At 44.7% G+C, this 26073-nt stretch overlaps 2 protein-coding genes across 50 annotated transcripts in view; both read left to right on the top strand.

Moving 5' to 3' along the window:
• The window catches only part of PRRC2C (proline rich coiled-coil 2C), a 107524-nt gene extending 100822 nt beyond the window's left edge, over positions 1–6702 (top strand). For 25 of the 47 annotated variants that reach the window (XM_089299567.1, XM_051858365.3, XM_070077365.2 and 22 more), the window contains 5 exons: positions 498–716; positions 1051–1154; positions 1550–1676; positions 2546–2782; positions 4799–6702. In XM_089299567.1, the coding sequence (XP_089155693.1) occupies positions 498–716; positions 1051–1154; positions 1550–1676; positions 2546–2782; positions 4799–5056 (945 nt within the window). In that variant the 3' untranslated portion in view covers positions 5057–6702. Of the gene's footprint in view, positions 1–497; positions 717–1050; positions 1155–1549; positions 1677–2545; positions 2783–4312; positions 4366–4798 lie in introns of all 47 variants that reach the window. The other 22 variants (XM_089299570.1, XM_089299569.1, XM_070077369.2 and 19 more) reach the window with 3 other exon arrangements.
• Positions 6703–18493: 11791 nt separating this feature from the next.
• MYOCOS (myocilin opposite strand) lies at positions 18494–24516 on the top strand. 3 transcript variants are annotated; one of them, XM_089299556.1, is made up of 3 exons: positions 18494–18640; positions 20023–20161; positions 24083–24516. In XM_089299556.1, the coding sequence occupies exons 2-3, from the start codon at positions 20067–20069 to the stop codon at positions 24237–24239; spliced, it is 252 nt and encodes an 83-aa protein (XP_089155682.1). In that variant the 5' UTR covers positions 18494–18640; positions 20023–20066; the 3' UTR covers positions 24240–24516. The 3 variants fall into 3 exon arrangements, with proteins under 3 accessions (XP_089155682.1, XP_089155681.1, XP_089155684.1); XM_089299555.1 differs by having other exon boundaries at positions 18587–18781; XM_089299558.1 differs by lacking the exon at positions 18494–18640 and adding an exon at positions 18773–18894.
• Positions 24517–26073: the final 1557 nt, after the last annotated feature.

Genomic DNA, 26073 nt, shown 5'->3' with positions numbered 1-26073 from the left:
TACCTATTTAGAAACTTGTACCTACTTAAATCATGTCCCCAAGTATCTTGTGTTTATTTGAGAATACTCTTGATAAACTCAAAGATAATCATAATTATCTCTGTTGTATAGTTTCTTCATTGTGTTAGCTAAACTTCAGGCATGCACCACATAATGTTTCCCTCAGTAACAGACTGTTTATACTCCAGTGGTGCCGTGAAATTATATGGTATAATAACATTTTCACTGTCTTAGTTTGTCTAAGTTCTGTGATGATACAACAGTAAGGACTCAAAAATGTTTTCACAACCTAATGACATGTGTCCCTTTTGTTGTACTTTTAATAAGAGAATCGAGATAGTCACTAAGCCAAAGATTTGTATATGAAGTATATTAGTAGATTTGTATATTCTGTTTAAGTTTGCCTAAAAAAATACTTGAAGAGTTGTATATTGTTAACAGGTATAGTTACACAACAGATATAAGCAAATGCTAGTTTCTGTTTGCTTGTTTTCTAGGTTACAGTACCTTTACCAGCATCCCAGCTTTCCTTGCCTAATTTTGGATCTACAGGACAGCCTCTAATTGCTTTGCCTCAGACTCTGCAGCCCCCATTACAGCACACCACCCCACAGGCCCAGGCTCAGAGCCTGAGCCGTCCTGCGCAAGTAAGCCAACCTTTCAGAGGGTTAATCCCTGCCGGAACACAGCATAGCATGATCGCAACCACAGGAAAAGTGAGTGAAGAGAAACTTGGATCGCTTCTTTCAGACTACAAGACTGTGTGTTCAGATTTTTGCATTGTGTAATTTCTGAAACTGTTTTGTACCACTCCAAACTTTAATCAATACACTTATTTTTTGTTTTTAAGTCAAAGAATTCACAAATTTTGTAGACAAATTGGATTTACAAAGTCACAAACGTGATTATCCAGGCTTACCTATAGGATACTTGGTTTTTGTTTGCCCTTTCCTAGATTAAGTCTTCATATATAGGACATTAGGACAATAAACACAACACTGAGCTTATGGAATTGAAGAGATGTTAAGTTTATTTTATGCTTTTTTTCAGATGTCTGAAATGGAATTGAAGGCCTTTGGAAGTGGCATTGATATTAAACCAGGCACACCTCCAATCGGTGGTAGAAGCACAACGCCAACATCTAGTCCTTTCCGGTAAAATGGACATTTAAATATGCTTATGAAATTTCAAAATAATTGACCATTTGTGTGCCAAATAATTTGTTGTCATCTCTGTGCTAAGCAGCAAAGAGTTAATAAGACATTCATTGTGATAGTTTTATTTGAATTGTTTTTAAATTCCTAAGACTTCGTCTGTTAACACCAGATAAAGAAACTTCTTTTAATACAAGAGCAAGTCTACAAGTCTAGCTAGTATTCTTTTTCTTTTCTGCCCCTCCAGTGTGTCTCCTACCACAGTGTTTAGTAACCTTGTTAAAATTTTATTAGCCAATAAACATGGTGAAAATACCAAGACCAATGTCTATAAAAATCTCTAACAGTATTATTTTCTTAGTGATACAGTACTGACTGTATGGCTTCTTTCCAAGGGCTACTTCCACAAGTCCGAACAGCCAGTCCAGCAAAATGAACAGCATTGTCTATCAGAAGCAGTTCCAGTCAGCCCCTACCACTGTGAGAATGACACAACCATTTCCTACACAGTTTGCACCCCAGGTGGGCAGATATAAGTGAGAATGAATACCACTTACTTGTAAATGTTACTAATCTGGCTAAATCTCTGATTTTATGGTTTTGCCATTTGTTAACCCACTAGGAAGTATAGTTTAATGAAAAGATTTCTGATTTTGACAGTAAATTTATGATATTGAAATACGTTCTTTGCAATTTATAGCTAGAAAAGGTAGTAATAATTCAATTCTAAAGCAGACAATAGATATAATCAAGATTCCCCACACAGCTCTGATAATTTGAGTCCTGTTCCTTTTATCCTCGAAGAAGTTGACTTTTCAGCGAAGGGTCCCAGTGCTTGAAGTTTTCTAGGTTTACAGTTGGGGGGGCTTTTTGTTTTTAAAGATACCTATGTACAATTGAAGTCAAGTTTCCATAAAGGTGTTTTGATATATGTGTAAAAAATGTGTTGGTTTTTCTCCCTTTTATTGATCTTATTGAAGAATTAAAATTGAAAAGAAATCTCACAAAGTAGAATTGCTTTCTGAAAAGACACATCTGTTGAGTATTCATTTTAATTTGCAGATTGTGTTTGGCCTACGTGCCTTTTCTGTACTCGTGTCTTTTTTAAAGATAGCCCATTTAGTAGCCTTTCCAGTCCCCCTTCAGAATTTGCAGCTGAGATGCTAAAACCAACTGAAGTGCCATAGCATGCTTTGCCTTCTTTTGCTGATAAACTCTCCAAGCATGCCTGTTTGTTATGGGTCCCTGTTAAAGCCATGGCACAGTCCGGAAACTTCCTTTCACTGGCAGGATGGGCACAGATTTACTCTGGGATAAGCCAACCTGATCTAGTTGGCAATATTTTTTTTTTTTAACAGTTCAATGTTGTATGTTTTGTTTTTTTCACTCAGATACTCTCTCAGCCTAACCTGGTCCCTCCATTGGTAAGAGCCCCACATACTAACACCTTCCCAGCGCCTGTTCAGAGGCCACCAATGGCACTGGCCAGTCAGATGCCTCCTCCGCTGACCACAGGCCTCATGAGCCATGCTCGTTTGCCACATGTAGCCAGGGGCCCTTGTGGATCACTATCTGGAGTCAGAGGTAATCAGGCCCAGGCTGCGCTGAAGGCTGAACAAGACATGAAGGTTAGTACAGTGTTAAACAGCCAACAGAGCAAGAGTCTGTCTCTGAACCATGTCTTAAAATGCCTCTGGACCCATAACCATATATCCAGGCATTCATTTTCTTGGAAGACTTAACCAAGTTAACTACTTTTATTCATTCCCTTTTTTATTTCAGTTTTGTTTTGTTTTGTTTTTTTAATCCCTTTCTTCCCCCAACCTTTTTCCCCCTTCCTTTTTTCTTTTCTTTTTTTTTTTTTTTTTTTTTTTTTTTTGCAAGTATAGTGAGAAAATAAATAAACATTTTAAACTTTGTGGCCAAGTTAATTGCTTATAAAATATGTACTTTAGGAAGATCTGAGTTTAGAGGTATATTTTTTGGAATAGTAAAAAAAGTCATTTGAGTTGTTATAGGCTTCCCAGTTTTCGTTCAGTTTTTTCTTTGTTTTTCTTCCCTCCCCTTCTCTCCCACCTCCCACCCTCACCTGTCATAATATATAAATCATGGTTACGTGAAAACCATGGGTTTTCTGGAATGGGTTAGACATGTTATCTGTCTTGATTTTTCTTCCCTCGTGACTTGTATAAATACAGTTTTTTGTCAAACTGATTCTGTACCCATTTTTTTTGTCTACCACTTGAAGTGGCCCTATTTCCCAGTGGATTGTGTAGTTGTAGATGAAGAACTCAGAAAAGCACTTTGGGATCCTTCAGGTTGATAGGCACTGATAAACATGAGATTTGCTAGTGGAGAAGAGTGCCTTTAGGAGTCTGTGTGGGGACAGTTTTCATAGCATAAACCTTACCTGTCTGCCTGTACAGCCAGTTGAATACGCTTATTTCTGTATTAACTATAGACTTGCCTCTTTTGTCACTACTAGATCAGATCCGATAAAGAAAAGCTTACTGCTTTCAAACAGGAAGATACACAGTAATGCTTTACCCTGAATTAGAATCATGTTTGTGATATTCCTACAGAGAAATCAGCAGTTGACTGACTAAAGTTTCTTTTTGGGTTGGCATCCCTTGTATTTCTGATGCTGAGTAATCAAATTTAAATACTACCCTGCATAGTATTAGCTACTTTGATTAAGGCTATGTGCCTAGGATTTCCATCTGTTCACTATTAGTAAAAATTTTAGTATGTGTGAAAGTCAGCACTGGCCTTCATTTCCAGTTCTGCTCCTGACTCTTTGGAACTTGATTTCCAAACATTCTCATGTTGGAAATGACATTAGAGCGTAATAAATGGGGTGGGTTAGGTTGCAGATTTCTTAGAAACTGCATCATATCTTTGGATAGTACAGGTTACCAGTAGAACATGAAGGATTTTTGTTTTTGTTTTTTGTTACATGCAAAAGTGTAGATACTTAAGTTTTAATTGTATATATTATGGTGGTAAAATTTACAGATTGACGTAAGTATATTCTTTGGGGCACATAGTCAATAAAACTTAAGAAATTATTTTACCAGCTCAGAATGTGGTAGGAGCTATCAGAACTTAGTGATCAAGTGAAGTTGTAGTTACTAATTTCTGATGCTCTTCCCCTGCAGAAGAGAGCTGTGGGAAGAGGACTCAGCCACAAGACATTTGGTCCTAGGTGTTGGTAATGCCACAATATAAGTGCTTCCTTTTCATTTTATTGTAGACCACATATTGATAACTAGAAGTTTTTTTTTAAGTGTTACCTGTATGTTTTCAGATTGCAAGCAGCCTCCCTAAATAAAATTTGAGAGCAATAAGCTTGTTCCAGAAGTTACAAACCAGCAGCAATTTATATTTTATTATTTTTTAAGAGGGCAGACTTTGAATAGGTGGTGGGAGGTGGTCCTGTTGTTTCAAATATTAAAAACAATCACTTGGGATGTTTTCAAAGATAGGAAGAAATTATGCATTATAAGCTCAAAGATCAATGAGGTACTTTTGGCTTGGGCCAAAACAACATGGGGAAGACTGATTTGTGATTGGTAAACTGAGATTGATTTGACAGGCTTTGGTAATGCTGCAGTATTTTCAATTACTCTTTCTCATTTTTTAAGGCAAAGCAAAGAGCAGAGGTTCTTCAATCCACGCAACGGTTCTTCTCTGAACAGCAACAGAACAAACAGATAGGAGGCAAAGCCCAGAAAGTGGACAGTGATTCAAGTAAACCTCCTGAAACACTGGCTGACCCTCCTGGTGTCTGTCAGGAAAAAGTAGAAGAGAAACCACCCCCTGCACCTACCATAGCCACCAAACCTGTTAGAACTGGACCAATCAAACCTCAGGCCATCAAAACAGAAGAAACAAAATCTTAAAGGCTGTGCTATATTGCAGGGGTTGGGAAGGGTTGAGGGGGGCAACAGGGAGAATGAAGTGAGATAATGCCAGCAGCCAACGGGGTAAAACGGTCTGTGACATTATCCTGTCCAGAGTTTAGAGATACACAAAGAACACAGGAGCAATTTACACTGACACACAGCTGCTGCACCTGTAGAAATGAGGCTTTGCAAGCTTGTACCTTCTCTATAACGTGTGCTCAGTTGATGGCCATGTGTCTTCAGTCGAATTTCTATACAACTATTTGCACAAGGTTCTCAAGTGCATACAGTCTAGACCTAAAAATCCTTAGTGGTCATGTGAAACAGCAGAACCAAGAGGAAAGTCATACTGCAGAGGAATGGCTCTGCCTGAGCAATGTGGTGGTCTCAGCTAAAACGTCAGATGTGGTTTCTTTGTCCCCTTATATTTTTTGGATGTGGTTATGCCATTGATAGGCTTGCAGGTGAAGAACTGAAGATGACTGGTGCTGGATAGAGGAGCCTTATTTTTTTATTATGGCAGCTTTGCTATTTTTGTAACATGGTGATTGAGTTGAACACAATCAAAGTACAGTGGTAACTGATCTCCCCTTCTTCCTGAATGAGTGAGCAGATGATTTAATATTGATGTCAGCATCCTTGACCTGCCAAGCGAGCAGTGTTTGGTTACTGCCTCTGTTTGAAATGATGCTGTGTTTTGGTTGTGGTCCAAAGCTTCAAAGCACTGTTTGGCATCTCCTTTCTTCTATGGAGCTCTCACCATTCAAATGTCACAGATCTGGTAAAATACTAGTTAGGTTGAATCTTGCTTGCCTCCACTCCATCATCTTTGTATGAATCGAATCTCCCCCCCCCCTTTTTAACGGTTTTTTAGCTGATGTTCGTGAAGAACAGTGAGTACCTAGAACTGTGCCACTAATGAAATCTCATCAAAGAAGGTACATTTCTTTACAGAGCTGTGTCATACCATCCTTTGGGCCCTCTGCTGGGAAAGTAGAATCAAGTCTCAAATAATGCCTTTTAATTGTATCCTCTAGTATTATAGATGTAGGACAGTACTGTATCATACCTCTGTGAATGTAAAATATCTTGTACCTGCTTCATGATACGTAGTAGTGACTGTGCTTTATCAGAGCTGTTTTTAATGATGTTATTCTAGAATGTTTTCTTTCCAGATGATTGAGAAGCTAATTAAAAAAAAATGGTGCCAGGTACCACGACAGTAACAAAACTTTGCTGTTTTCGGGGTTTTGTTTTTTTACCTTTTTTCTTTTTTTTTAATGGAGTGTGCTAGATGTCTCTATAATTTTGTTCAAATGACTGCAGAACCTGGAAAAGCTGTTGCTGCTATTGATACATAACATACTGCTATTACTGGTCTTTTTATATAAATATATATATATATACATATATATAATTGAATTTTTGGAAACTTTAGCTGTGCTGTCAACTTTGAGAAAAGTATCCCAGTTTACCGTGTTGAGTTGGCATTGTACAGAAATTAACAGCCATATTGGTCTAGAAACGTTAAACTTAATTTTTTTTTCCATTTGTACAGGGGTAACGCACTGTATTAAATATGTAAGGTCTTATCTACGTGGGTTTGATTACAGAACTAATAAAGTATTCTCTAAATAATGAGATCTTGGGAGCTTCTCGTCCATTCTTAAAATCTGAAGCTAGGTCTGTCAGGTGTACCAGAAATATTGGTACTGCATTATGCTATAGGAAAAAATGATCATCCAAGGACATGATTTCTGAACTTCCAAGAATTCTAAAGTTTATTCAATCAAAATAACTATTGTTCTGGAAGATAATAGTCATAGCTATGGTTCTCTGGGTAGCCAAACTGTAAGTGAAAAATTTTTTGTTACAGAATGCACATGTAAAAACAAGTTTCACCATGCCTCTGGGTAGAAATTTGAAGTATCAAAAGTAGATCTCGGCCAGCAAAGCAGCTCACTAGGCTAATCCTCCGCCTGCAGCGCCAGCACCCTTGGTTCTAGTCCCAGTCGGGGCGCCGGATTCTGTCCCAGTTGCTCCTCTTCCAGTCCAGCTCTCTGCTGTGGCCTGGAAAAGCAGAAGATGGCCTAAGTCCTTGGGCCCCTGCACCCACTTGGGAGACCCGGAAGAAGCTCCTGGCTCCTGGCTTCAGATTAGCGCAGCGTGCCAACCACAATGGCCATTGGAGGGTGAACCAATGGAAAAAGGAAGACCTTTCTATCTGTCTCTCTCACTGTCCACTCTGCCTGTCAAAAAAAAGTAGATCTCAGTATTTACTTTTAAATATAATGCATTCTTTGACATGGTCGCCTCCTTATTTGTCATGTGTTCAGTTTGTAAAGTGAAGTACCAAGGTACTGTAGCTGCTTATCCTTAAACCCTATCCCAGGACACATGGCCTCCAGACCCAGTTTTATCCATACTGGTCACTTGGTCACAAATGAGATATGTGTCATTTTGACTCAGGGATACTTTGATTCTTAAACACTTAAAATTCTGTAGTACCAATAAGCCTTGTCTTGTTTCTGTTTAACATTTTCTGGATATGATCTAAATTAAGAGTTGGGAGGTGGAATATGATCTGTGTTTCTCCACAGTTTGATCATGCAAATCTTGTTCCTGGCTTCTGACACATGATGTGATAATCCAAAAGATGGTCAATTGACAAAAAATTAGGTCACATGAACTTTAGAGCATTCTCTGCCCCTTGAACTGATGTGATAAGTAGAGGGCAGGTGACCTTAGTGAATAATAAGTGTGCTTATGTTAGAAGGGGAGTGGGGTTGGTGGATGTGAGAAGAGTTTGAAGAGTCTTTGAATTATTTTCACAATACCGAAGTGTGCTTATTTATATACAAACACTTGGCTGCAGACAAGAGTAAAGCTAAAAACTTGCCATGGAACTCTAAATCCCATTAAGTTGGCAGGTACTAATGCCATCGTACTTGTTAAAGGTATCATTTTAAGTGCTTAACTGATGATAAAGATAGGAATAAATGTCAAAGGGATCACATAAATTAGACCAAGTGTTTGCTAATAACAATAGATAGTATTAAAAAAGAATAATCCCAACGTGGGAAGCAGGCCACCCAGCAGACTCATAGAATGACAAATGCCCCAAACAGCACTCTGGCCTCAGAATCAGTCCTTAAGGCACTCTGATCTAGCTAAAAAGCCTATGAGAGCATTTCAGGCATGGAAAGCCAAAACATTGTGGCAAAAACTGGCCTGCATGAAAGATCTCTGAGTGAGATCCCAGTGGAAAGAAGGGATCATCAAAGGAGGTACCTTTCTCTTCTACTTGGATTATGGCCTTGTCTAAATAATGTTGGAGGCCAGCACCATGGCTCACTTGGCTAATCCTCTGCCTGCGGCACCAGCACCCAGGGTTCTAGTCCTGGTTGGGGTGCCGGATTCTGTCCCAGTTGCTCCTCTTCCAGTCCAGCTCTCTGCTGTGGCCCGGGAAACCTGCAAGGGAGATGAGGAGAAGCTCCTGGCTCCTGGCTTCGGATCAGTGTGGTGTGCCGGCCACAGCGCACCGGCCATAGCAGCCATTTGGGGGGTGAACCAACGGAAAAGGAAGACCTTTCTGTCTCTCACTGTCTACTCTGCCTGTCAAAAATATAATATAAATAAGTAAATAATGTTGGAGTTTGTGGACTCAAGAGGCTTCCATAGCCTTGGCAGCTCATGACAAGAACCTCTGGTGATCACTGACATAAATAAGAGGTCAATTGTTAACAACAGGAGTCACTGGGCACTTGCTTCCCATGTAGGACCTCTGTCCTTGATGAATTATACTGTGAGAAATAATGGTAAAACTTCAAACAGTACTTCATACTTTGTGTGTCTGTGTGGGTGCAAACTGTTGAAATCTTTACTTAGTATAGAGTTGATCTTCCGGTTCACTCCCGAAATGGCTACAACAGTTGGAGCTGGGCTGATCTGAAGCCAGGAGCTTCTTCCGGGTCTCCCACGTGGATGCAGGGGCCCAAGCACTTGGACTCTTCTACTGCTTTCCCAGGCCATTAGCAGAGCTGCATTGGAAGTGAAGCTGTCAGGCCTTGAACCAACCCACATAGGAGATGCTGGCACCACAGGTGGTGGCTTTAACCACTACGCCATAGCAGAGTTTAAATGCTGCCATATTAGTATCTGGTCAAGTCAGCCCCAAAGGGGCCAGTGTTATGTAGCAGGTAAAACCACCGCCTGACACTGGCATTCCACATAGGTGCGGGTTCTAGTCCTAAATGGCCCACTTGTGATCCAGCTCCCTGCTAATGCACCTTGGAAAGCAATGCAAAGATGGCCCCTGCACCTAAGTGAAAGATCCAGAGAAGCTCCTGGCTTTGACTTGGCCTAGCTTTACCCACTACACCATAACACCGGCCCCAGCAGCACTTTTCAAGTCGATAATTTTGTGTGGTCTGCAAATGATATAAATATCCATATGGCCCTTGACAGAAGAAAAGTACCCACCCCTGCTCTACACTCTTCTTGAACCTCAAACCTACCTGCGATTATAGGCTGTGCTTAGTAATCCCTCTGTTCCCCACTAAACATTGTTATTTGGGAACTTTATCCAGCTCAGATGATGGAACTTCTTTTGCACATAAACCAGTAAGACTCGAATTTTACATGTAGTCTACTTACTAGTGTCAGAAATGGCGAAAAACAGGCCAGATCAGAACTACCTAAAAACCTTTGAAGATTTCATTCATATTAAGAAAGTTGGGCATCACAGATGAAAAGGAAAAGAGCTACACTGGAAGAAGGCTTGGGGTTTTTATGAAATAGAGGCCAGGTTCCAAAGACCCCACCCATTAGATTGTGCTGAAACTTTTCTGTATTCCCAGCACCTGACACAGTCTAGTCATACCATAGTCTCGTCCTGTGTAAATGCTTGTTTGGGACTCACTTGGGATTACCGGGCCCCACGTCCCATCCTGTCCCTTTTGAGTCCTGGCTCCTCCACTTACTAAGCTTTCTGCCAATGTACCTGGAAAGCAGATGATGGCCTAAGTACTTGAATGCCTGCCACTCACATGGGGAGACCTGGTGCTCCTCCTGGCTTCAGCTTGACCCATCCCTGGTTGTTGGTGACCATTTGGGGCGTGAATGAGCAGAAGGGAAATTTCTCTCCACATTTCAAATAAGTAAATGTTAAGAAATGTCTATCCAAGGGTTAGACAAAAGATGGCAAGACAATGTAAAGACTCTATTAAGAAGCTATGAAATATGTGGTGATGCCAGTATTAAAAATGACCGGTGACTTGTTGCCTGTTAGAAAAGATGTACATAAACACGTTTAGGCCTAACAGTCTTCTCAACCTAAGATACATTCTCATTCTACCTTTTATATCTTTTTTTTTTAGAAAGCAGAAGGAAAATTCTCTCGCCCCTACCCCTACTCTCAAATAAATCTTTGAAAAAAAAAAAAAAAAGAAAATCCCAAGAGTAACATGGATTGCCTTTCAAGATACAGGCAGCATCTTCAGTCAGGAGGAGTGCTGGACTCCAACCAGGAGGACTAAACCATTTCTGTGGGCCCAGAGGGTTCAGGGTTTCCAACTGTTGTCACCCACAACTTTTCATACAAATCTCAGAGTCCCGATGCTACTTACCCTTCACTGGGAGACTGCTTTTCTAACTCAGTCCCTGCTTCGCTTCCCTTGGCTGTGTGCTCTAAGGAGGCCCCTGCCCTCATTCCTTCCCTTCAAGTGCTGATTGATCTTCCCAGTCTTTCTCAACTCCATCCATAGCACTCAGCAAGAGGTATTGTCTTTACAATTTGTAGTTCCCTAAACCTCTTGAGAAGCTTGACATATTGCACCTGCCGGTTCATTCTCTTCCAACAGTACCGCTTCCAATTTACCACCAGTGAAGTTTTTTTGTTTTTTATTTGACAGTTAGAGAGAGCGAGCTACGCCAATCCAGAGCCAGGAGCCAGGTGTTTCCTCCTGGTCTCCCATGCAGGTGCAGGAGCCCAAACACTTGGGCCATCCTCCACTGCACTCCTGGGCCACAGCAGAGAGCTGGACTGGAAGAGGAGCAACCGGGACTAGAACCAGTGCCCAAATGGGATGCTGGCACTGCAGGCAGAAGATTAGCCAAGTGAGCCACGGCGCCGGCCCCAACTAGTGAAATTTTTAACAGTTGTACCTGTAACAAATCTTCCCAGGCAGACAAATCCATTAATTCACAGGCTTTTATTGGGGTTCTGCTCCCGGGCGAGGTTCCACGGTCCCAACAGAGCGGGGGCCAGGGAAGTCGTGCGTTAGAGATTGGGAGAGCTCCTTTTGTAGATTCAGGGCATGGGGGTTAAAGGTTGAGGCGGGTCTGATCTTCATTCGTTGACCTTTAGGTACCCGCAGGGACCTTGACAAGGACTTTCTTCCCCGGAAGTAGGCCTCTCCATTCCCGGAAGTGTAGGCCTTCCCTCCTTGCGGATCCCAAAGCTACCAGTACCATTAAGTTTGCCAAGGAGTATTTTCTTAATTAGTGATTGATTGGAGAAGAGAGAGGGAGAAAACTCCGACCTGATAGTTCACATTCAAATACACACCGTAACGAAAACTAGGAGCCAATAACTGAGTGCAAGTCTTCATGGTATCACTGCTGCCTCCCAGGCTCCACATTAGTAAGAAATGAAAGTGCCTGGTATTGGATCCAGGCACTTCAACATGGGACATGAACATCCCAATGGACATTTTAACTGCTAGGCCAAGCACTAGCCCCTGTCAAGGAGTATGAATGCTCCACTCAGCACCAGTGGTGGGCCCTCTGCCCAGCTGATTGTATAGGCAGCCCAAGAGCTCAGAGTGGCCTTCAGAGTCATCCTAGATTGAAGCAGATAGCCTTTATGCTCCCACACAAGCAGGTCATCGGTTAGAGGCTAACAACATCTCTCAGGAGGGGTATGAACTTGGTGGAGGCAGCGGCTTCAGCTGAAGCACTGCCTGGAAAGCAACCAGCCACCAACATGCTGGGCAGCTGGGGAAACAAGTGCCTCCCCTGAAAGGAATCAGGATGGTGCACACAACCACAACATTAAACAGGCATAGTTTTGGGTGTTGAGATACGGCAGTGAATGTGGCATGGAAAATGCTCTTCCTGTCATTTAGAGGGAATAATCAGAAAAGGCATTGCTGTGCAGGAGACATTGACCCAAAACGGAGGAAGAGAGAATAAACTGGGCATATCTGGGGCAAGAATATTCCACGGGAGGCAACAGCTAAGACAAAGACTTGGCTTGAGGTGGGAGGGAATGCCCCTGGGTGTTCAAGCCACGTGATGAAGCCACGTGGTTAGAGCAGAATGAGGAAAAGGGAGAGGAAGGCAGTGGTGTGATCAGGAAAACAAACGGGGGTGGGGGTGGGGGTTAAGGGAGGAAGGTAGATGGTATGAGACCTTGAAAGGCATTGTAGGGGCCAGCACTGTGGCATAGTTAGGCCGCCACCTGTAGCGCCAGCATCCCATGTGGGCACCAGTTTGAGTTCCAGCTGCTCCACTTCTGATCCAGCTCTCTGCTATGGCCTGGGAAAGCAGTGGAAGATGACCCAAGTCCTTGGGCTGCTGCACCCACGTGGGAGACCCAGAAAAAGCCCCTGGCTCCTGGCTTTGGATCGACACAGCTCCAGCTGTTGCAGCCAATTGGGGAGTGAACCAGCAGATGGAAGACCTCTCTCTCTGGCTTTCCTTCTCTCTGTGTAACTCTGACTTTCAAATAAATAATAATTTTAAAAAAAGGATTGTAAGGTTTTTGTTTTTACTCTGAGTGGAGTGGAAAATCAGAGAATAGTTTGGAGTGCAGGAGTAACGTGATGTGACATTTTTAAGAGATAGTTCTAGCTATGTGTTGCAAATAGACTGAAAGAGGAAGCAAGCATGAAAGCAGGGGTCTGATGCAGGAGATTTTGCAATAACCCACACCAAAGATGATGGCAAGCTGGGGCAGGGTGGTCACAGCAGAGGTAATAAAGGAGAGGTGGAATTCTGGGTATAATTTTGAAGAGGAGACCTGATGATCCATCTGCCAATGTATTGAATGTGGATTGGAGATGCTGGGGGGTTGGGAGGCAAGGATGGCTTCATGTTAAGGGGCTTGAGTGGCTAAAATGGAGAAGGCATCATTCAGAAGGCTAAAATGGGTTGAAGGCATCAACCAGGAGTTCAGTCTTGGACATTCTGAGTTTACATGTTTGTTCATTCAAAGATATCAAGTAGGTGGTGTATTAGTCTTGAGAGACAGTATCATAGATGAATGAATGGGTGTCATCCTATAGATTTAATGAGACCAAATGTGATCAGCAGAGAAATGAATTATAGGGAAGAGGAGAGACCCTATTAGTGAGCCTTGTATGCACAACTGTTAACAAGTAGCAAGATAAGAAACTAGCAAAGGGGACTGAGACAAAGTAGTGAGTGAGGTCAGAGCAGGGGAGAGAGTGGTGTTCCAGAAGTCAGTGGAACAAATGTTCCCAGGAGGAGGGTACTATCTACAAAGGCTGTTAATGGCTGAGTAAGATGAGCAAGGTTTAGACAAATCATATCTGGAGTGAGTGGATTTGATAGAGAATGGAAAGGAACCTTGCCTAACCTCTTTCAAGCAATTTTTGTTTGCTTTGTGGTGGGAGGAAACAGACTACAGAGCAGGTTTTAGATGGCAGAAATAGCCTCTTTCTACACTAATGGGAACAACCTGATAGGGAAAGTGTGATAATCAGACAAGAGAGAATTGCTAGAATGAAGACTGAAAATTCTGAGTAGAGGAGAGAGAGTGAGATCTAGTGTGTGAGGGGAAGAGCTGGGCTCTGAGAAGAGAATCGATAGAGGAGAAGTAGCAGAGCTGCAGGTGAGTGAATGTGGCAGAGGTGGGAGTTCTACAGCTGTCCCAATTTTCCTCAGCTAGCAGTGAGAAGTGTTTGGAGACTTTAGGAGACATGAGGAGGTACCTAAACCTAGGCTATGCACCCACTTAGAAATACAGTCATGAATTTATTTTTTAAAAGATTAATTTATTTAAAAGGCAGAGAGAGATGACTCCATCCACTGGTTCTCTCCGCAGATGGCCTCAACATTGACCAGGAGCCTGAAACTCCACCCAGGTCTCATGTAGTATGGCATGGGCCCAAGCACTTGGGCCATCCTCTGCTGCTTTCCCAGGCACATTAGTAGGGAGCTGGATCAGAAGTGGAGCAGCCAGGACTCGAACTGGCACTCATAAGGGATGCCAGCAGCACAGGTGGCAGCAGCTTAACCCTCTGTGCCACAACACCAGCCCCTGCGGTCATGAATTTAAAATGAGACCAGTTATCAAGGTTACAAATTGTTCTCCAGACACAACTGCATGGGTCACGTCGTGTAGGTAAAGAAATGAAGATAACTTGGGTTGGTACCTAGCCAAGGAAGTTTGGAGATTCCAGAGCGAATCAGAGGAGCTGAGGGATTCACATGGTAGTGCTGACTGTCCTGTTATCTGCACTCTGCTTATGTCTACCAAAAGTTATGTATGCCTTCTAAACTTGGCAGAAACTGAGAAGGGCTAAGTCACATTCATGGTAGAGTGCTAGAGCGGTCAGTTTCCACTGTAGTAAGGATGACGAGATGAGAGCACCCCAGATGTGTCTTTAGCATTCCAGTTCAACGCTTCCCATGAGGCCCTGTAGGTTCACCTTTCCTGTTCTTCCAAGAGGACCCTGTCTCCTCTAGCCTTGAGTCTCCTCACAACAACCTGTGTCTTGTGAAGTATCCTCAGTCTATTTTCCAGGCAACCAAGAGAATCTAACAAGTTTCACTGTCTGTCTTTTTAAATTACTGACAATGGGTTGTGGTTTGGTTGTATGCTTTTCTTTTTTTTTTTATATGTCTGTTTAAGTAAGTAATTATTTTTATTTTTAAAAAATATTTATTTATTTATTTGAAAGAGTTACACAGAGAGAGAAGAGGCAGAGAGAGAGAACCATCCGATGGTTCACTCCCCAACTGGCCGCAATGGCTGGAGCTGGGCTGATCTGAAGCCAGGAGCCAGGAGCCAGGAGCTTCTTCCGGGTCTCCCACGTGGGTGCAGAGACCCAAGGACTTGGTCCATCTTCTACTGCTTTCCCAGGCCATAGCAGAGAGCTGGAATGGAAGTTGAGTGGCCATGTCTCAAATTGACACCCATATGGGATGCCAGTGTTTCAGGCCAGGGCATTAACCCGCTGCGCCACAGCGCCAGCTCCAGTAATTATTTTTATAAAGAAGTTTTTTTGGCTCTCAGTTCTAGATGCTGGAAAGGCTAAGAGCAGGGTGTAGGCATCTGGTGAGCACTTTCTTGCTGCCTCATAGCAGGCAAAGGTTTCTGTCTTCATCTACTCATTCTCTCTCTCTCTCCCTCCCTCCCTCCCTCTCTTTAGAACCTACTGATGTATTTACCCTTGCACCATAATTTTATTTTTCTTTTTAAAGGAGTTTATTAATATGTCACATTGTCAGGGCCACAGCAAATACATGGTAGTTACTATAACACAACTCTCACATTAATGTGATAATAATATAAAGAGAACAGATTCCATGTAGTTCATAGATAGAATTCTAAGGTCATAATACTCTCCTTCCTCCCTCCCTTCCTTCCTCCCTCCCTTCCTTCTTTCCTCCCTTTCTCCCTTCCTTCCTCCTTCCCTCCTTCCTTCCCTCCTTCCTTCCTCCCTTCCTTCTCTTTTAATTTTTTTCTATTGTTTCTAAAGGATACATGTTTTTCTTTTATTTTATCCCTGGAAAAATGTAGTTGTTCAATTGACAAGCCTTGGTGTCAACTTGACCTTGGTTTGATTTCAGACTTTATTGCACATTATCATTCACAGATAGCAGATGTTTTATGTTGTGGTTTCATTATCATCAATCCAAAGAAAAACACATTGTTATTGTTCATCTACCTTAATATAGGGCGTAGCCTTACATGAAATGTAAACTTCATGTTTGGATGCCAGGATTCAGGAACACACTTACATGAGTGTGGCACATCCTCAAGGGCTGTCACCTCAGATACATCTGAACTGCAGTGAACTCAGAGGATTCTTATTAAAGTTCAGATGTGGTCGCCGAAGGCAGTGAGACGAAATCGTAATCAACACATACAACACAGGTTATTTTAAGAAAGGAGCACAGGGGCCAGTGCTGTGGCATAGTAGGCTAAGTCATACTACCTCTCATATGGGCGCCGGATCAAGTCCAGCTGCTCCACTTCTGATCCAGCTCTCTGCATGGGAAGGCAGTGGAAGGTGACCCAAGTGCTTGAACCCCTGCACCCAACATGGAGACCTGGAAGAAGCCCCTGGCTCCTGGGTTCAGCCTGGCCCAGCCCCGGTCAATGCAGCCATTTGGGGAATGAACCAGTGGATGGAAGATATCTCTCTCCATCTCTCCTTCTGTCTCTCTGTAACTCTTCCTTTCTAATAAATAAATCTTTTTAAAAAGCCATAAGAAAAAATTGAGATTTTTGCAAATTTTTTTAAATCATCACAACTGCCCTAGAAGGTAATGACACTCCTCTATTATGAATAAGAGGTTAAATTACTTGCCCAAAATAACTCAGTTCAAAAGTAGGAGTTCTAGGCCGGCGCCACGGCTTACTTGGCTAATCCTCTGCCTGCGGTGCCAGCACCCGGGGTTCTAGTCCCGAGCGGGGTGCCAGATTCTGACCAGTTGCTCCTCTTCCAGTCCGGCTCTCTGCTGTGGCCCAGGAATGCAGTGGAGGATGGCCCAAGTGCTTGGGCCCTGCACCTGCATGGGAGACCAGGAGGAAGCACCTGGCTCCTGGCTTTGGATCAGCGCAGCCCGCTGGTCTTAGCGGCCATTTTGGGGGTGAACCAACAGAAAAGGAAGACCTTTCTCTCTGTCTCTCTCTCTCACTAACTCTGCCTGTCAAAAAAGAAAGAAAGAAAGAAAGAAAGAAAGAAAGAAAGAAAGAAAGAAAGAAAGAAAGAAAGAAAGAAAGAAAGAAAGAAAGAAAGAAAGAAAAAGTAGGAGCTTTGGGGGCCGGTGTTGTGGTGCAGCAAGTTACCACCTGCAGTGCTGGCATCCCATATGGGTGCTGGTTTGAGTCCTGGCTTCTCCACTTCTGATCCAGCTTCCTCCCAATGCACCTGGGAAAGCAGTGGAAGATAATCCAAGTCCTTGGGACCCTGCACCTATGTGGGAGACTCAGAAGAAGCTCCTGGCTTTGGATCAGCCCAGCTCTAGCTGTAACAGCCATATAGGGAGTAAACCAGTGAATGGAAGACCTCTCTCTCTCTTTCTCTGCCTCTGCCTCTATAACTGCCTTTCAAATAAATAAATAAAGCTTTTTAAAAAAAAAATAGGAGTTCTGCAGTAAACTCCTTTAATTCATTCTTAAAAATTTCTTTTAAAGGCAGAGAAATGTTCCACTTGCTACTTCACTTCCCAAATGCCCACAATGGCTGGTCCTGAAACTGGAAGCCAGGAATTCAAACCAGGAACCAGGAACTCAGCTCATGTCCCTGGAGGGTGGCAAGAACCCAATCACTTGAGCTATCAGCTCTATCTCCCAGGGTCTGCATAAGGACTCTGGAGTCAGGAATGTAGCTGGGTATCAAACTCAGGTACTTGATTAGGGGAGGCAGGTGTCCTAACTGACTCCCTAACAGCTTCGCCAAACACCTGCCCTCAACTCCTTTAATTTCAAAAATGGGAGCACCTGCCACCTAAGCAGCAGTGTTCTCAATTGTCAGGAAAAGAAGGGGTAGGTGGTTACGATGGTGCTGGGAGCAGGGGCATACCTGAATCCACTTTTAAACCTGTAGTCAACAGATACTGGGACAAGATGTCATGCTGGGGGCTGGCGCTGTGGCATATTGGGTAAATCTGCTGCCTGCAATGTATTATGATCCCCATTTGACAGATGCGGACAGGGAGCAGAAGAGCAGCAGAGAAATTAGCCCACTTCCTCAGGAGGAGGCACAGAGCTAGAATTTGAATCTAAGTCTATCTAGCCTCAAAGGTTATGCTCCAGGGGCCGGCACTGTGGCATAGTGGGTAAAGCCACTGCCTGCAGTGCCAGCATCCCATCTGGGCATGGGTTCCAGTCCTGGCTGCTTCTCTTCCAATCCGGCTCTCTGCTATGGCCTGGGAAAGCAGTAGAAGATGGCCCAAGTCCTTGGGCCCCTGCACCCGTGTGGGAGACCCAGAAGAAGCTCCTGGTTCCTGGCTTCAGATTGGCCCAACTCTGGCTGTTGCGGCCATCTGGGGAGTGAACCAGCAGATGGAAGGCCCCACCCCTCCTGTCTCTGCCTCTTCCTCTCTGTAACTCTACCTTTCAAATAAATAAATATTTTTTAAATAAAAGATATTATGCTGACCAGCATGTAAGCGAATGCTTCCCTGTGGCCCAAGTCACAAACAAAACTCTGCCTTGACCTGCTCTGCACCCAAGACCCATCTTTCCCTGCCGCATCTGTGGAGGTTTCTCAAGGCTACACCTGCGGGCATAATTTGTGCCAGCAGCTACCAATCCAATTAACTCATTCCTGAGAGAGACCGACAACAGGAGGATAAAGGACTGGAGGGGAGGAAGCTGAGGTTGGTGGTCTTTTTCCTTCTGGGACGAGGGGGAGTAGCTGATGTGTGGAAACAGAGTCATGCAGGCATTTTTCAGCAGGCCATGAGCCATGAGCTGAAGTGTGCAAGTGGTTGTAGACTAAGCTGATCTGGGATTAAAAGGTAAGTCGACTGGGCATTGGGCACCCTTGTAAGAATAAAAGGTTCCAGCCAGAAAGTCACAGAGAGAAGCTGAGGATGATGTAGTTCGTGTTCTGACACTGCAGTGTTGCCATGTGAGTGCGACCTGGTGTCCAGGAATGGGAACTCAATTCTTATTCTTTGGCAATGCCTCAGCTGCAGGGCGGAACTTGAGAGTTGTTGGGCTCTGTAGTCTAGAATATAATCTTTTTATTTTTTATTTTTTAAGATTCATTTTATTTATTTAAAAGAGTTAGAAATAGAGATCCTCCATCTGCTGGTTCACTCCCCAGATGGCCGCAACAGCCAGGGCTGAGCCAGACCAAATCCAGGAACCGGGAGCTTCTTCTGGGTCTCCCACATGGGTGCAGGGGCCCAAGGACTTGGGCCATCTTCTACTGCTTTCCCAGGCCACAGCAGAGAGCCGGATTGGAAGAGAAGCAGCCAGGACTGGAACCCATGCCCAGATGGGATGCTGGCACTGCAGGCGGCAGCTTTACCCACTACACCACAGTGCCGGCCCCTGGAGCATAACCTTTGAGGCTAGATAGACTTAGATTCAAATTCTAGCTCTGTGCCTCCTCCTGAGGAAGTGGGCTAATTTCTCTGCTGCTCTTCTGCTCCCTGTCCGCATCTGTCAAATGGGGATCATAATATTTGTTGACTTACTGTGATCATCAAATAAAATAATGTAGGTGGCCTGCAGTGCATGGGGACTGCTATTGCTTCTGTCTTTAACATCAACCTTCCAGTTTCTGTGCTACCTGGCTCCAAGCCCCAGCTTTGCCTCTGCCCCCTTCCTGTTCTTTAGACGGTGAGTGCTGCAGGCAGAAAGCCCTGTGTATATCATTGACACCGAGAGTCCCCTGGGGTGCCACCCTTAGAGGGGAAGCAGCCTGGGACAGGGCCTGCTGTGCAACCTGGAGAGAGTCCACCTCTCTGGGCCTCCGTTTCTCAGCCATCACCTGGGGATAACAATAGCTTCGCTCAGCTTCCTCACTGCCTGATTGAGATAATCATGTCTGCCCTAGCTAAATGGTCAGCTAGGACCTTGATTTTTCTCCCATCAAGTCCCCGTAGCAGGTATTTGAGAGAGCATCTGCGAAGAGGACCAGACTACAGGGAGGACCCACTTAGAATATAACAGTGAAAGTCCACTGTGCTGGGCTGAATTGGGGCAGCCTCCTGACCCCGGAAGCATACGTGATGTTCTGGATTCACAGGTGCAGTGGATCTAAATTCCTCACGTGGTCTGGGTAACAAGGCCATGGCTCAGAAGAGCCTCAAGAACAAGAGCGTTACCTTCCCCTACGAAGACCTGGCTTCCGAGGTGACCAGGCGCAGAGTCACCATGACCACGAGGTACCCAAAAGCTCTCCTCTGCCTCTCTGGTGCGGTGCGGACGGCGTGGGGTCTGAAACTGCAGGAGGTCCTGGCTCACCTCCACGTATTCAGAGGGGGACGCTGCTTTGCAGCTGCTGTGGAGACCAGAGCCTTCTCCCACAGCCCTTCAAGGGGTGATGTGTGTCTGCTGTGTGGGTGGGTGGGGGGTGAGCATCAGTGACCCCTGGCCGCGGAGGGAATCCCTTTGGTGCTTCAGTAATGGGAGACAAGTTATGATGTGGCAAACCTGTATGAAAATGTGTCCCTTTCCAGACAAAGTCTGGGGCCAGGGTGCACTCTTCGAGCTCATCCTCGTTCCTCCCGTGGTGTAAGCCTCTTGCTGGCCAGGACTGTGCGTGTCTCCTTCGCCTCTGCGGCCTACACACAGACATGAGGGAGCCAGAGAGCCTGTACAAAGAGGCCCTCACCAGCTGGGTTGGCCGAGGGGTCTGCCTGTGGGTATAGAGCCACAGTTCTGGGAGATCTCAACTGCCTGAGACTGTTCCACGAGGGTTGGCAAATAAAACATGGAAAGCTCAGTTAAATTTGGATTTTAGATGAAAAGAAATTAACCAGGCATGGGTGGGGGGGAGGGTGGCGGTGGCTTGCAGAGATAAAATTTCTATGGATATTTGTGGTACATTAAAAATTAGCTGTTGTGCTGGCGCCATGGCTCACCAGGCTAATTCTCCGCCTGCAGCGCCGGCACACTGGGTTCTAGTCCCAATTGGGGCGCCGGGTACTAGTCCCGGTTGCTCCTCTTCCAGTCCAGCTCTCTCCTGTGGCCCGGGAGGGCAATGGAGGATGGCCCAAGTCCTTGGGCCCTGCACCTGCATGGGAGACCAGGAGAAGCACCTGGCTCCTGGCTTCGGATCAGCGCGGTGCGCCGGCCACAATGCACTGGCCGCAGTGGCTATTGGGGTGGGTGGTGAACCAACGGAAAAAAAGGAAGACCTTTCTCTCTGTCTCTGTCACTGTCCACTCTGCCTGTCAAAAAAAAAAATTAGCCGTTTATCTGAAAGTCAGATATAATGGGGTGACCTGAATTTTTGTTTGCTGTATCTGGCAAGGGTTTGATGGCTGCTATGGGGGATGCCCTCTCCTCTCTCTGGTCTACAATCCCCAAATCCAGGGAGATACCCACAGCACCCCATAAAGGTATATGAAGAAAACAGGACTCCAATTTATAAGAAAAGTGAACGCTACTGACATTGCTGTTTGGGCCTTGTGCCCTCACTGTGTGTTGGGAGATCACACATAAGCAATGGGTCCTTCCTGGCTCAAGAGTCAGGGTTCAAGGCCAAGGTCAGTGGGAGCTTCTTGATTCACTTTCAGCAAATGCCAATATGTTGTAGTTTGCTTGGGTTAGTTAATGGATTTACAAGTTGTATTAGTCTTGGCAAATATAACCCCCCAAAGAGACAAGTGGTCTAAAACATTTCTGCCAAGAAATTCTGGATCGAAATAACTGTAATAGTACAACTATGAATAGACCACAAAAACCGGCAAAAATGACACATCTGGCTTGAGCTCTTTGTCAGGTACATTATTGGCTTAAAAATGATCTTACTAAACCTGAGAAGCATGCGGTTACAAATATCAGAATTATTGGTAAACATTGAATCCATCCATAATATAGATGCCATCTGATACTCATTCCCATGCTCCTTGACCTTAGAGGTTCTTGGGATATGTTATAAACAAATTGATAGAATTGTATACAGTTTCTTCGTTAACATATGAAGGGGCTTCACAAACATTCATTGATACTTGTGTTATTTTTTTAGATTTGTTTGAAAGAGTTACACACACACACACACAGAGGCAGAGGCAGAGAGAGAGAGAGAGGTCTTCCATCTGCTGGTTCACTCCCCAGTTGACCACAACAGCCAGCGCTGCGCCGATCAGAAGCCAGGAGATTCTTCCAGGTCTCCCACGAAGGTGCAGGGACCCAAGGACTTGGGTCATTTTCTACTGCTTTCCCAGGCCATAGCAGAGAGCTGGATCAGAAGAAGAGCAGTCGACTCAAACTGGCACCCATATGGGATGCTAGCACTGCATGCGGCGACTTTACCCGCTATGCCACAGTGGCAGCCCCTCTTTATTTTTTAATTAGAGCTCGCATCCTCTGGTTCACTCCTCAAATGGGGCTGGGTCAGGCTGAGGCTGGGAGCCAAGAACTCAATCGAAATCTCCCACATGGGTGGCAGGGACCCAGCTACTTGAAATATCATCTGCTGCCGCCCAGGGTACACATTAACAGGAAGCTGAAATCAAACATAGCTGGGACTTGAACTCAGGTACTCTGTTATGGAATATGGCACCCCAACTGGCATCTTAGCCAGTAGGCTAAAAGCCCACCCCATACATTATCTTCAGTTTGATTTTTCCATGATTTTTTGAAGTCCCCTTGTATATGTGGGTGCTGAGATCTTTACTGATTGGGGTGCATGGTCAATTTGACTCCAGAAGGCTGTGGTCACGGTCCTCTCATGATCACCCAAGAAGGACTCCATGACACAAGTCTGGGGCTTCTGCTGGCCACCAGACAACCCCCGACTCCCAGCATCAAGGAAGGGCTCCAACAGCAGTGAACTTGTGGCCAGATCCAAATCCAAGTTTAAATCCCAGTTCTGCCTCTTGCTGGCTCCACAACCAGGACAATCCCCTGTCTCGGCCTTCTCCCAGAATCTCTGTGCAGCTCCTCTCTGGTTTCCAGCTAAGTTCCAGTCCCCGGGAATATAGTAAGTACTCGGAACAGTTAAATCTCAACCTGTGCTAGCTTGACAGGCTGCTGTTACTCACTTGAAGGCAGGGCTTGCCCGGACCTAGGGAGATACTTGGAAAAGTCTGTGGGGAATGAGCGTTTTCTCAAGTGATGAAGACATCACTTGGATGCCTTTGTCTCCTATCCCAGTGCCATAGTGCCTGGGTTCAAGTCCCAGTTCTACCTCTGATTCCAGCTTCCTGCAAATGTGCACCCTGGAGGCAACAAAGGATGGCTCAGCTGGTGGAGTCTCTGGCACCCACATAGGAGACTCAGCTCCTGGCTTCAACCAGGTGCAGCCCTGGCATTTGTGGGAATTTGGGAAGTAGACGGGCAGATGGTGGAGTTCTTGCTCTTTTGCTCTTGCCCTCTGCTCTCTCTCCTCTCTTTCAGTATATCTGTCTCTCTGCCTTTCAAACGGTTTGTGGGAAATGGAATTAAAAGGTGAATTTATCATGACGCCCACCAAATTTTAAATCCATGCATAAAATTCTTCAAAAATTCATGGAAAATCTGAGAAGACTATGCATAGATTTCAGAACCTTTTGCTCCAAAATAAATTTATTTTAACTCCATTTCTGGCACCCTCCTACTTTCGTAGAAGGGAGGAGACCTCCGCAGGCTGGGTACAAGGGCAAGGTAAGTCCACAGGAGATGTGAAGTGAACCCAAGGCTGGGTAGACCCTGAGAAGAGCTGCAAGGCAACTGAGACACAGACAGAGCCTTTCAGGTGGAAATGCACAGAGATGGACTGGGCAGGATAGAAACAACCAGTTGATGGGATGACTTCCTGTTCTAAATCCAAGAGACCCTCCTGGAGATGGGGAACCCCAGCCCCATTGGTTGTATGGGATCCTTGGAGACCATCGAGCTCACCTGAGGAAGCTGCCCCCTGCCCCTAGTCAGCAGTAGAGGTAGAATGAACTGTTTTTGCAAGGTGACAGCTCTGGAAGTGTGGGTCGGGGAGTCTGGAAGCATGTCCTCCTACGTGTCGAGGACTTCAGCCTGGGGGCTGCTTCCCTGATTTCCACTTCTTCCATCTCTGTATGACTTGACTTGAATGACATTTTTGATTGACATTTGAATGACATCTATTTTGATTTGAATGACATTTCATGTGCTCTTCCTTTTAGAGAAGAGGTCTTCAGCACGGACAGGGACGCCACCCTGGAGATGCTCCTGTACTCCCAGTCAGACTCTGAAGAAGCCGTTCCCGCCTGCACTGCTGCTACCCTCGGAGTGCCTCCCGCCCCACCTCCTTCTCCGGCCAAGAATCCCACGGACTCTTAGGCACGCACAACTCCAGGGATTTTGAAATGGGCATTTACATAAAACTCCACAACCCAGCAATGCCACAGATGTGTTGTCTTTGAAGGCTGTCTGGGAAGATCTTTGTTCTAACATCTTCTCCTGAGCCTTGTTTGCCCCTGCAAGTGCACTTAGAGTAAGTTCTGGTTTTTCAAGTCGGGTCCTTCATATGAAATGTGTGTATTTGATCTGTAATATATGCTATGCTGTAGAGCACTTGCTGTAGTCTGTTATATTTGAAATAAAATAACTATCAGGCCTTGGTGTTACTAAATCCCAATCAGCCAGAATCCCAGGCCTCTGATTTTAAAGCAAGAGTATTGAGGTCCAGAGAACCTTGGGTATTTGGATCCTCGGAATTCAGCCTGAGGGGCCAGCACTGTGGCATAGCGGGTAAAAGTGCTGGTATCACATATGGGCCATTTGGGAGTGAACCAGCAGATGGAAGATCTCTCTCTGTAACTCTGACTCTCAAAATCTTAAAAAAAAAAAAAAAAAAAAAAAAAAAAAAAGAAAAAAAGAAAAAAAACAGCCTGAGACACCAGTTTGTTTTTGTTTTTTTTTTTGTTTGTTTTTTGATTCGACAGAGTTAGAGACACAAAGGTCTTCCTTCTGTTGGTTCACCCCCAAAATGGCCGCTACAGCCGGAGCCACGCTGATCCGAAGCCAGGTGCTTCCTCCTGGTCTTCCATGTGAGTGTAGGGGCCCACACACTTGGGCCATCCTCCACTGCCCTCCTGGGCCACAGCAGAGAGCTGGACTGGAAGAGGAGCAACTGGGACAGAATCCGGCGCCCACATGGGATGCCGGCACTGCAGGTGGAGTGAGCCAAGTGAGCCAAGTGAGCCACAGCGCTGGCCCTGAGACACCAGTTTTATGCCCCCTACCAGCACTTTTCTTTTTTTTAAATTTGAGTGGCAGAGAGATGGAGGAATAGAAAGAGATCTCCCATCTATCTGTTCAGTTCCCAAATGCCTGCAACAGCTAGGGCTGGTCTAGGTTGAAGCCAGGAATGTTATTCAAGTCTCCTAGGTAGATACCAAGAACCCAATTACATAAGCCATCATCTGCCTCTCAGGGTATGCATTAGCAGGAAGCTGGAATCAGGTACTTTGTGTGTGTGTATGTGTGTGGTTTTTTTTTTTTTTTTTTTTTTTTTTTTTTTTTTTTTGTAAATATAAATTTCCAAAGTACAGCTTATGGATTACAATGGCTTCCCCCCCATAATTTCCCTCCCACTTGCACCCCTCCCATCTCCTGCTCCCTCTCCCATTCCATTCACATCAAGATTCATTTTCAATTACCTTTATATAGAAGATTGATTTAGTATATATTAAGTAAAGATTTCATCAGTTTGCATCCACACAGAAACACAAAGTGTGAAATACTGTTTCAGTACTAGTTATAGCATTACTTCACATTTGGACAACACATTAAGGACAGATCCCACATGAGAAGTACACAGTGACTCCCGTTGTTGACTTAACAAATTGACACTCTTGTTTATGGTGTCAGTAATCTCCCTAGGCTCTAGTCATGAGTTGCCAAGGCTATGGAAGCCTTTTGAGTTCGCTGACTTCGATCTTATTCCGACAGGGTCATAGTCAAAGTGGAAGTTCTCTCCTCCCTTCAGAGAAAGGTACCTCCTTCTTTGATGGCCCCATTCTCTCCACTGGGATCTCACTCGCAGAGATCTTTCATTTAGGGTTTTTTTTTTTGGTTTTTGTTTTTGTGTCCCCCCCCCCCCCCCAGAGTGTCTTGGCTTTCCATGCCTAAAATACTCTCATGGGCTCTTCAGCCATATCCGAATGCCTTA

This window comes from Oryctolagus cuniculus, chromosome 7 (assembly GCF_051225735.1).
Source record: "Oryctolagus cuniculus isolate XC-2025 breed Fujian yellow rabbit chromosome 7, ASM5122573v1, whole genome shotgun sequence".
Classification (NCBI taxonomy): Eukaryota; Metazoa; Chordata; class Mammalia; order Lagomorpha; family Leporidae; genus Oryctolagus; species Oryctolagus cuniculus.
Note: the sequence above shows the minus strand (reverse complement) of the source record. Positions and strands in the feature narration are given on the sequence as shown.

Coding starts and splice junctions, on each gene's coding strand:
- MYOCOS (XM_089299556.1), top strand. CDS start 20,067: ATGGCTCAGAAGAGCCTCAAGAACAAGAGCGTTACCTTCCCCTACGAA. Junction 20,162..24,082: donor AGAGTCACCATGACCACGAG/GTACCCAAAAGC, acceptor TCTTCCTTTTAG/AGAAGAGGTCTTCAGCACGG.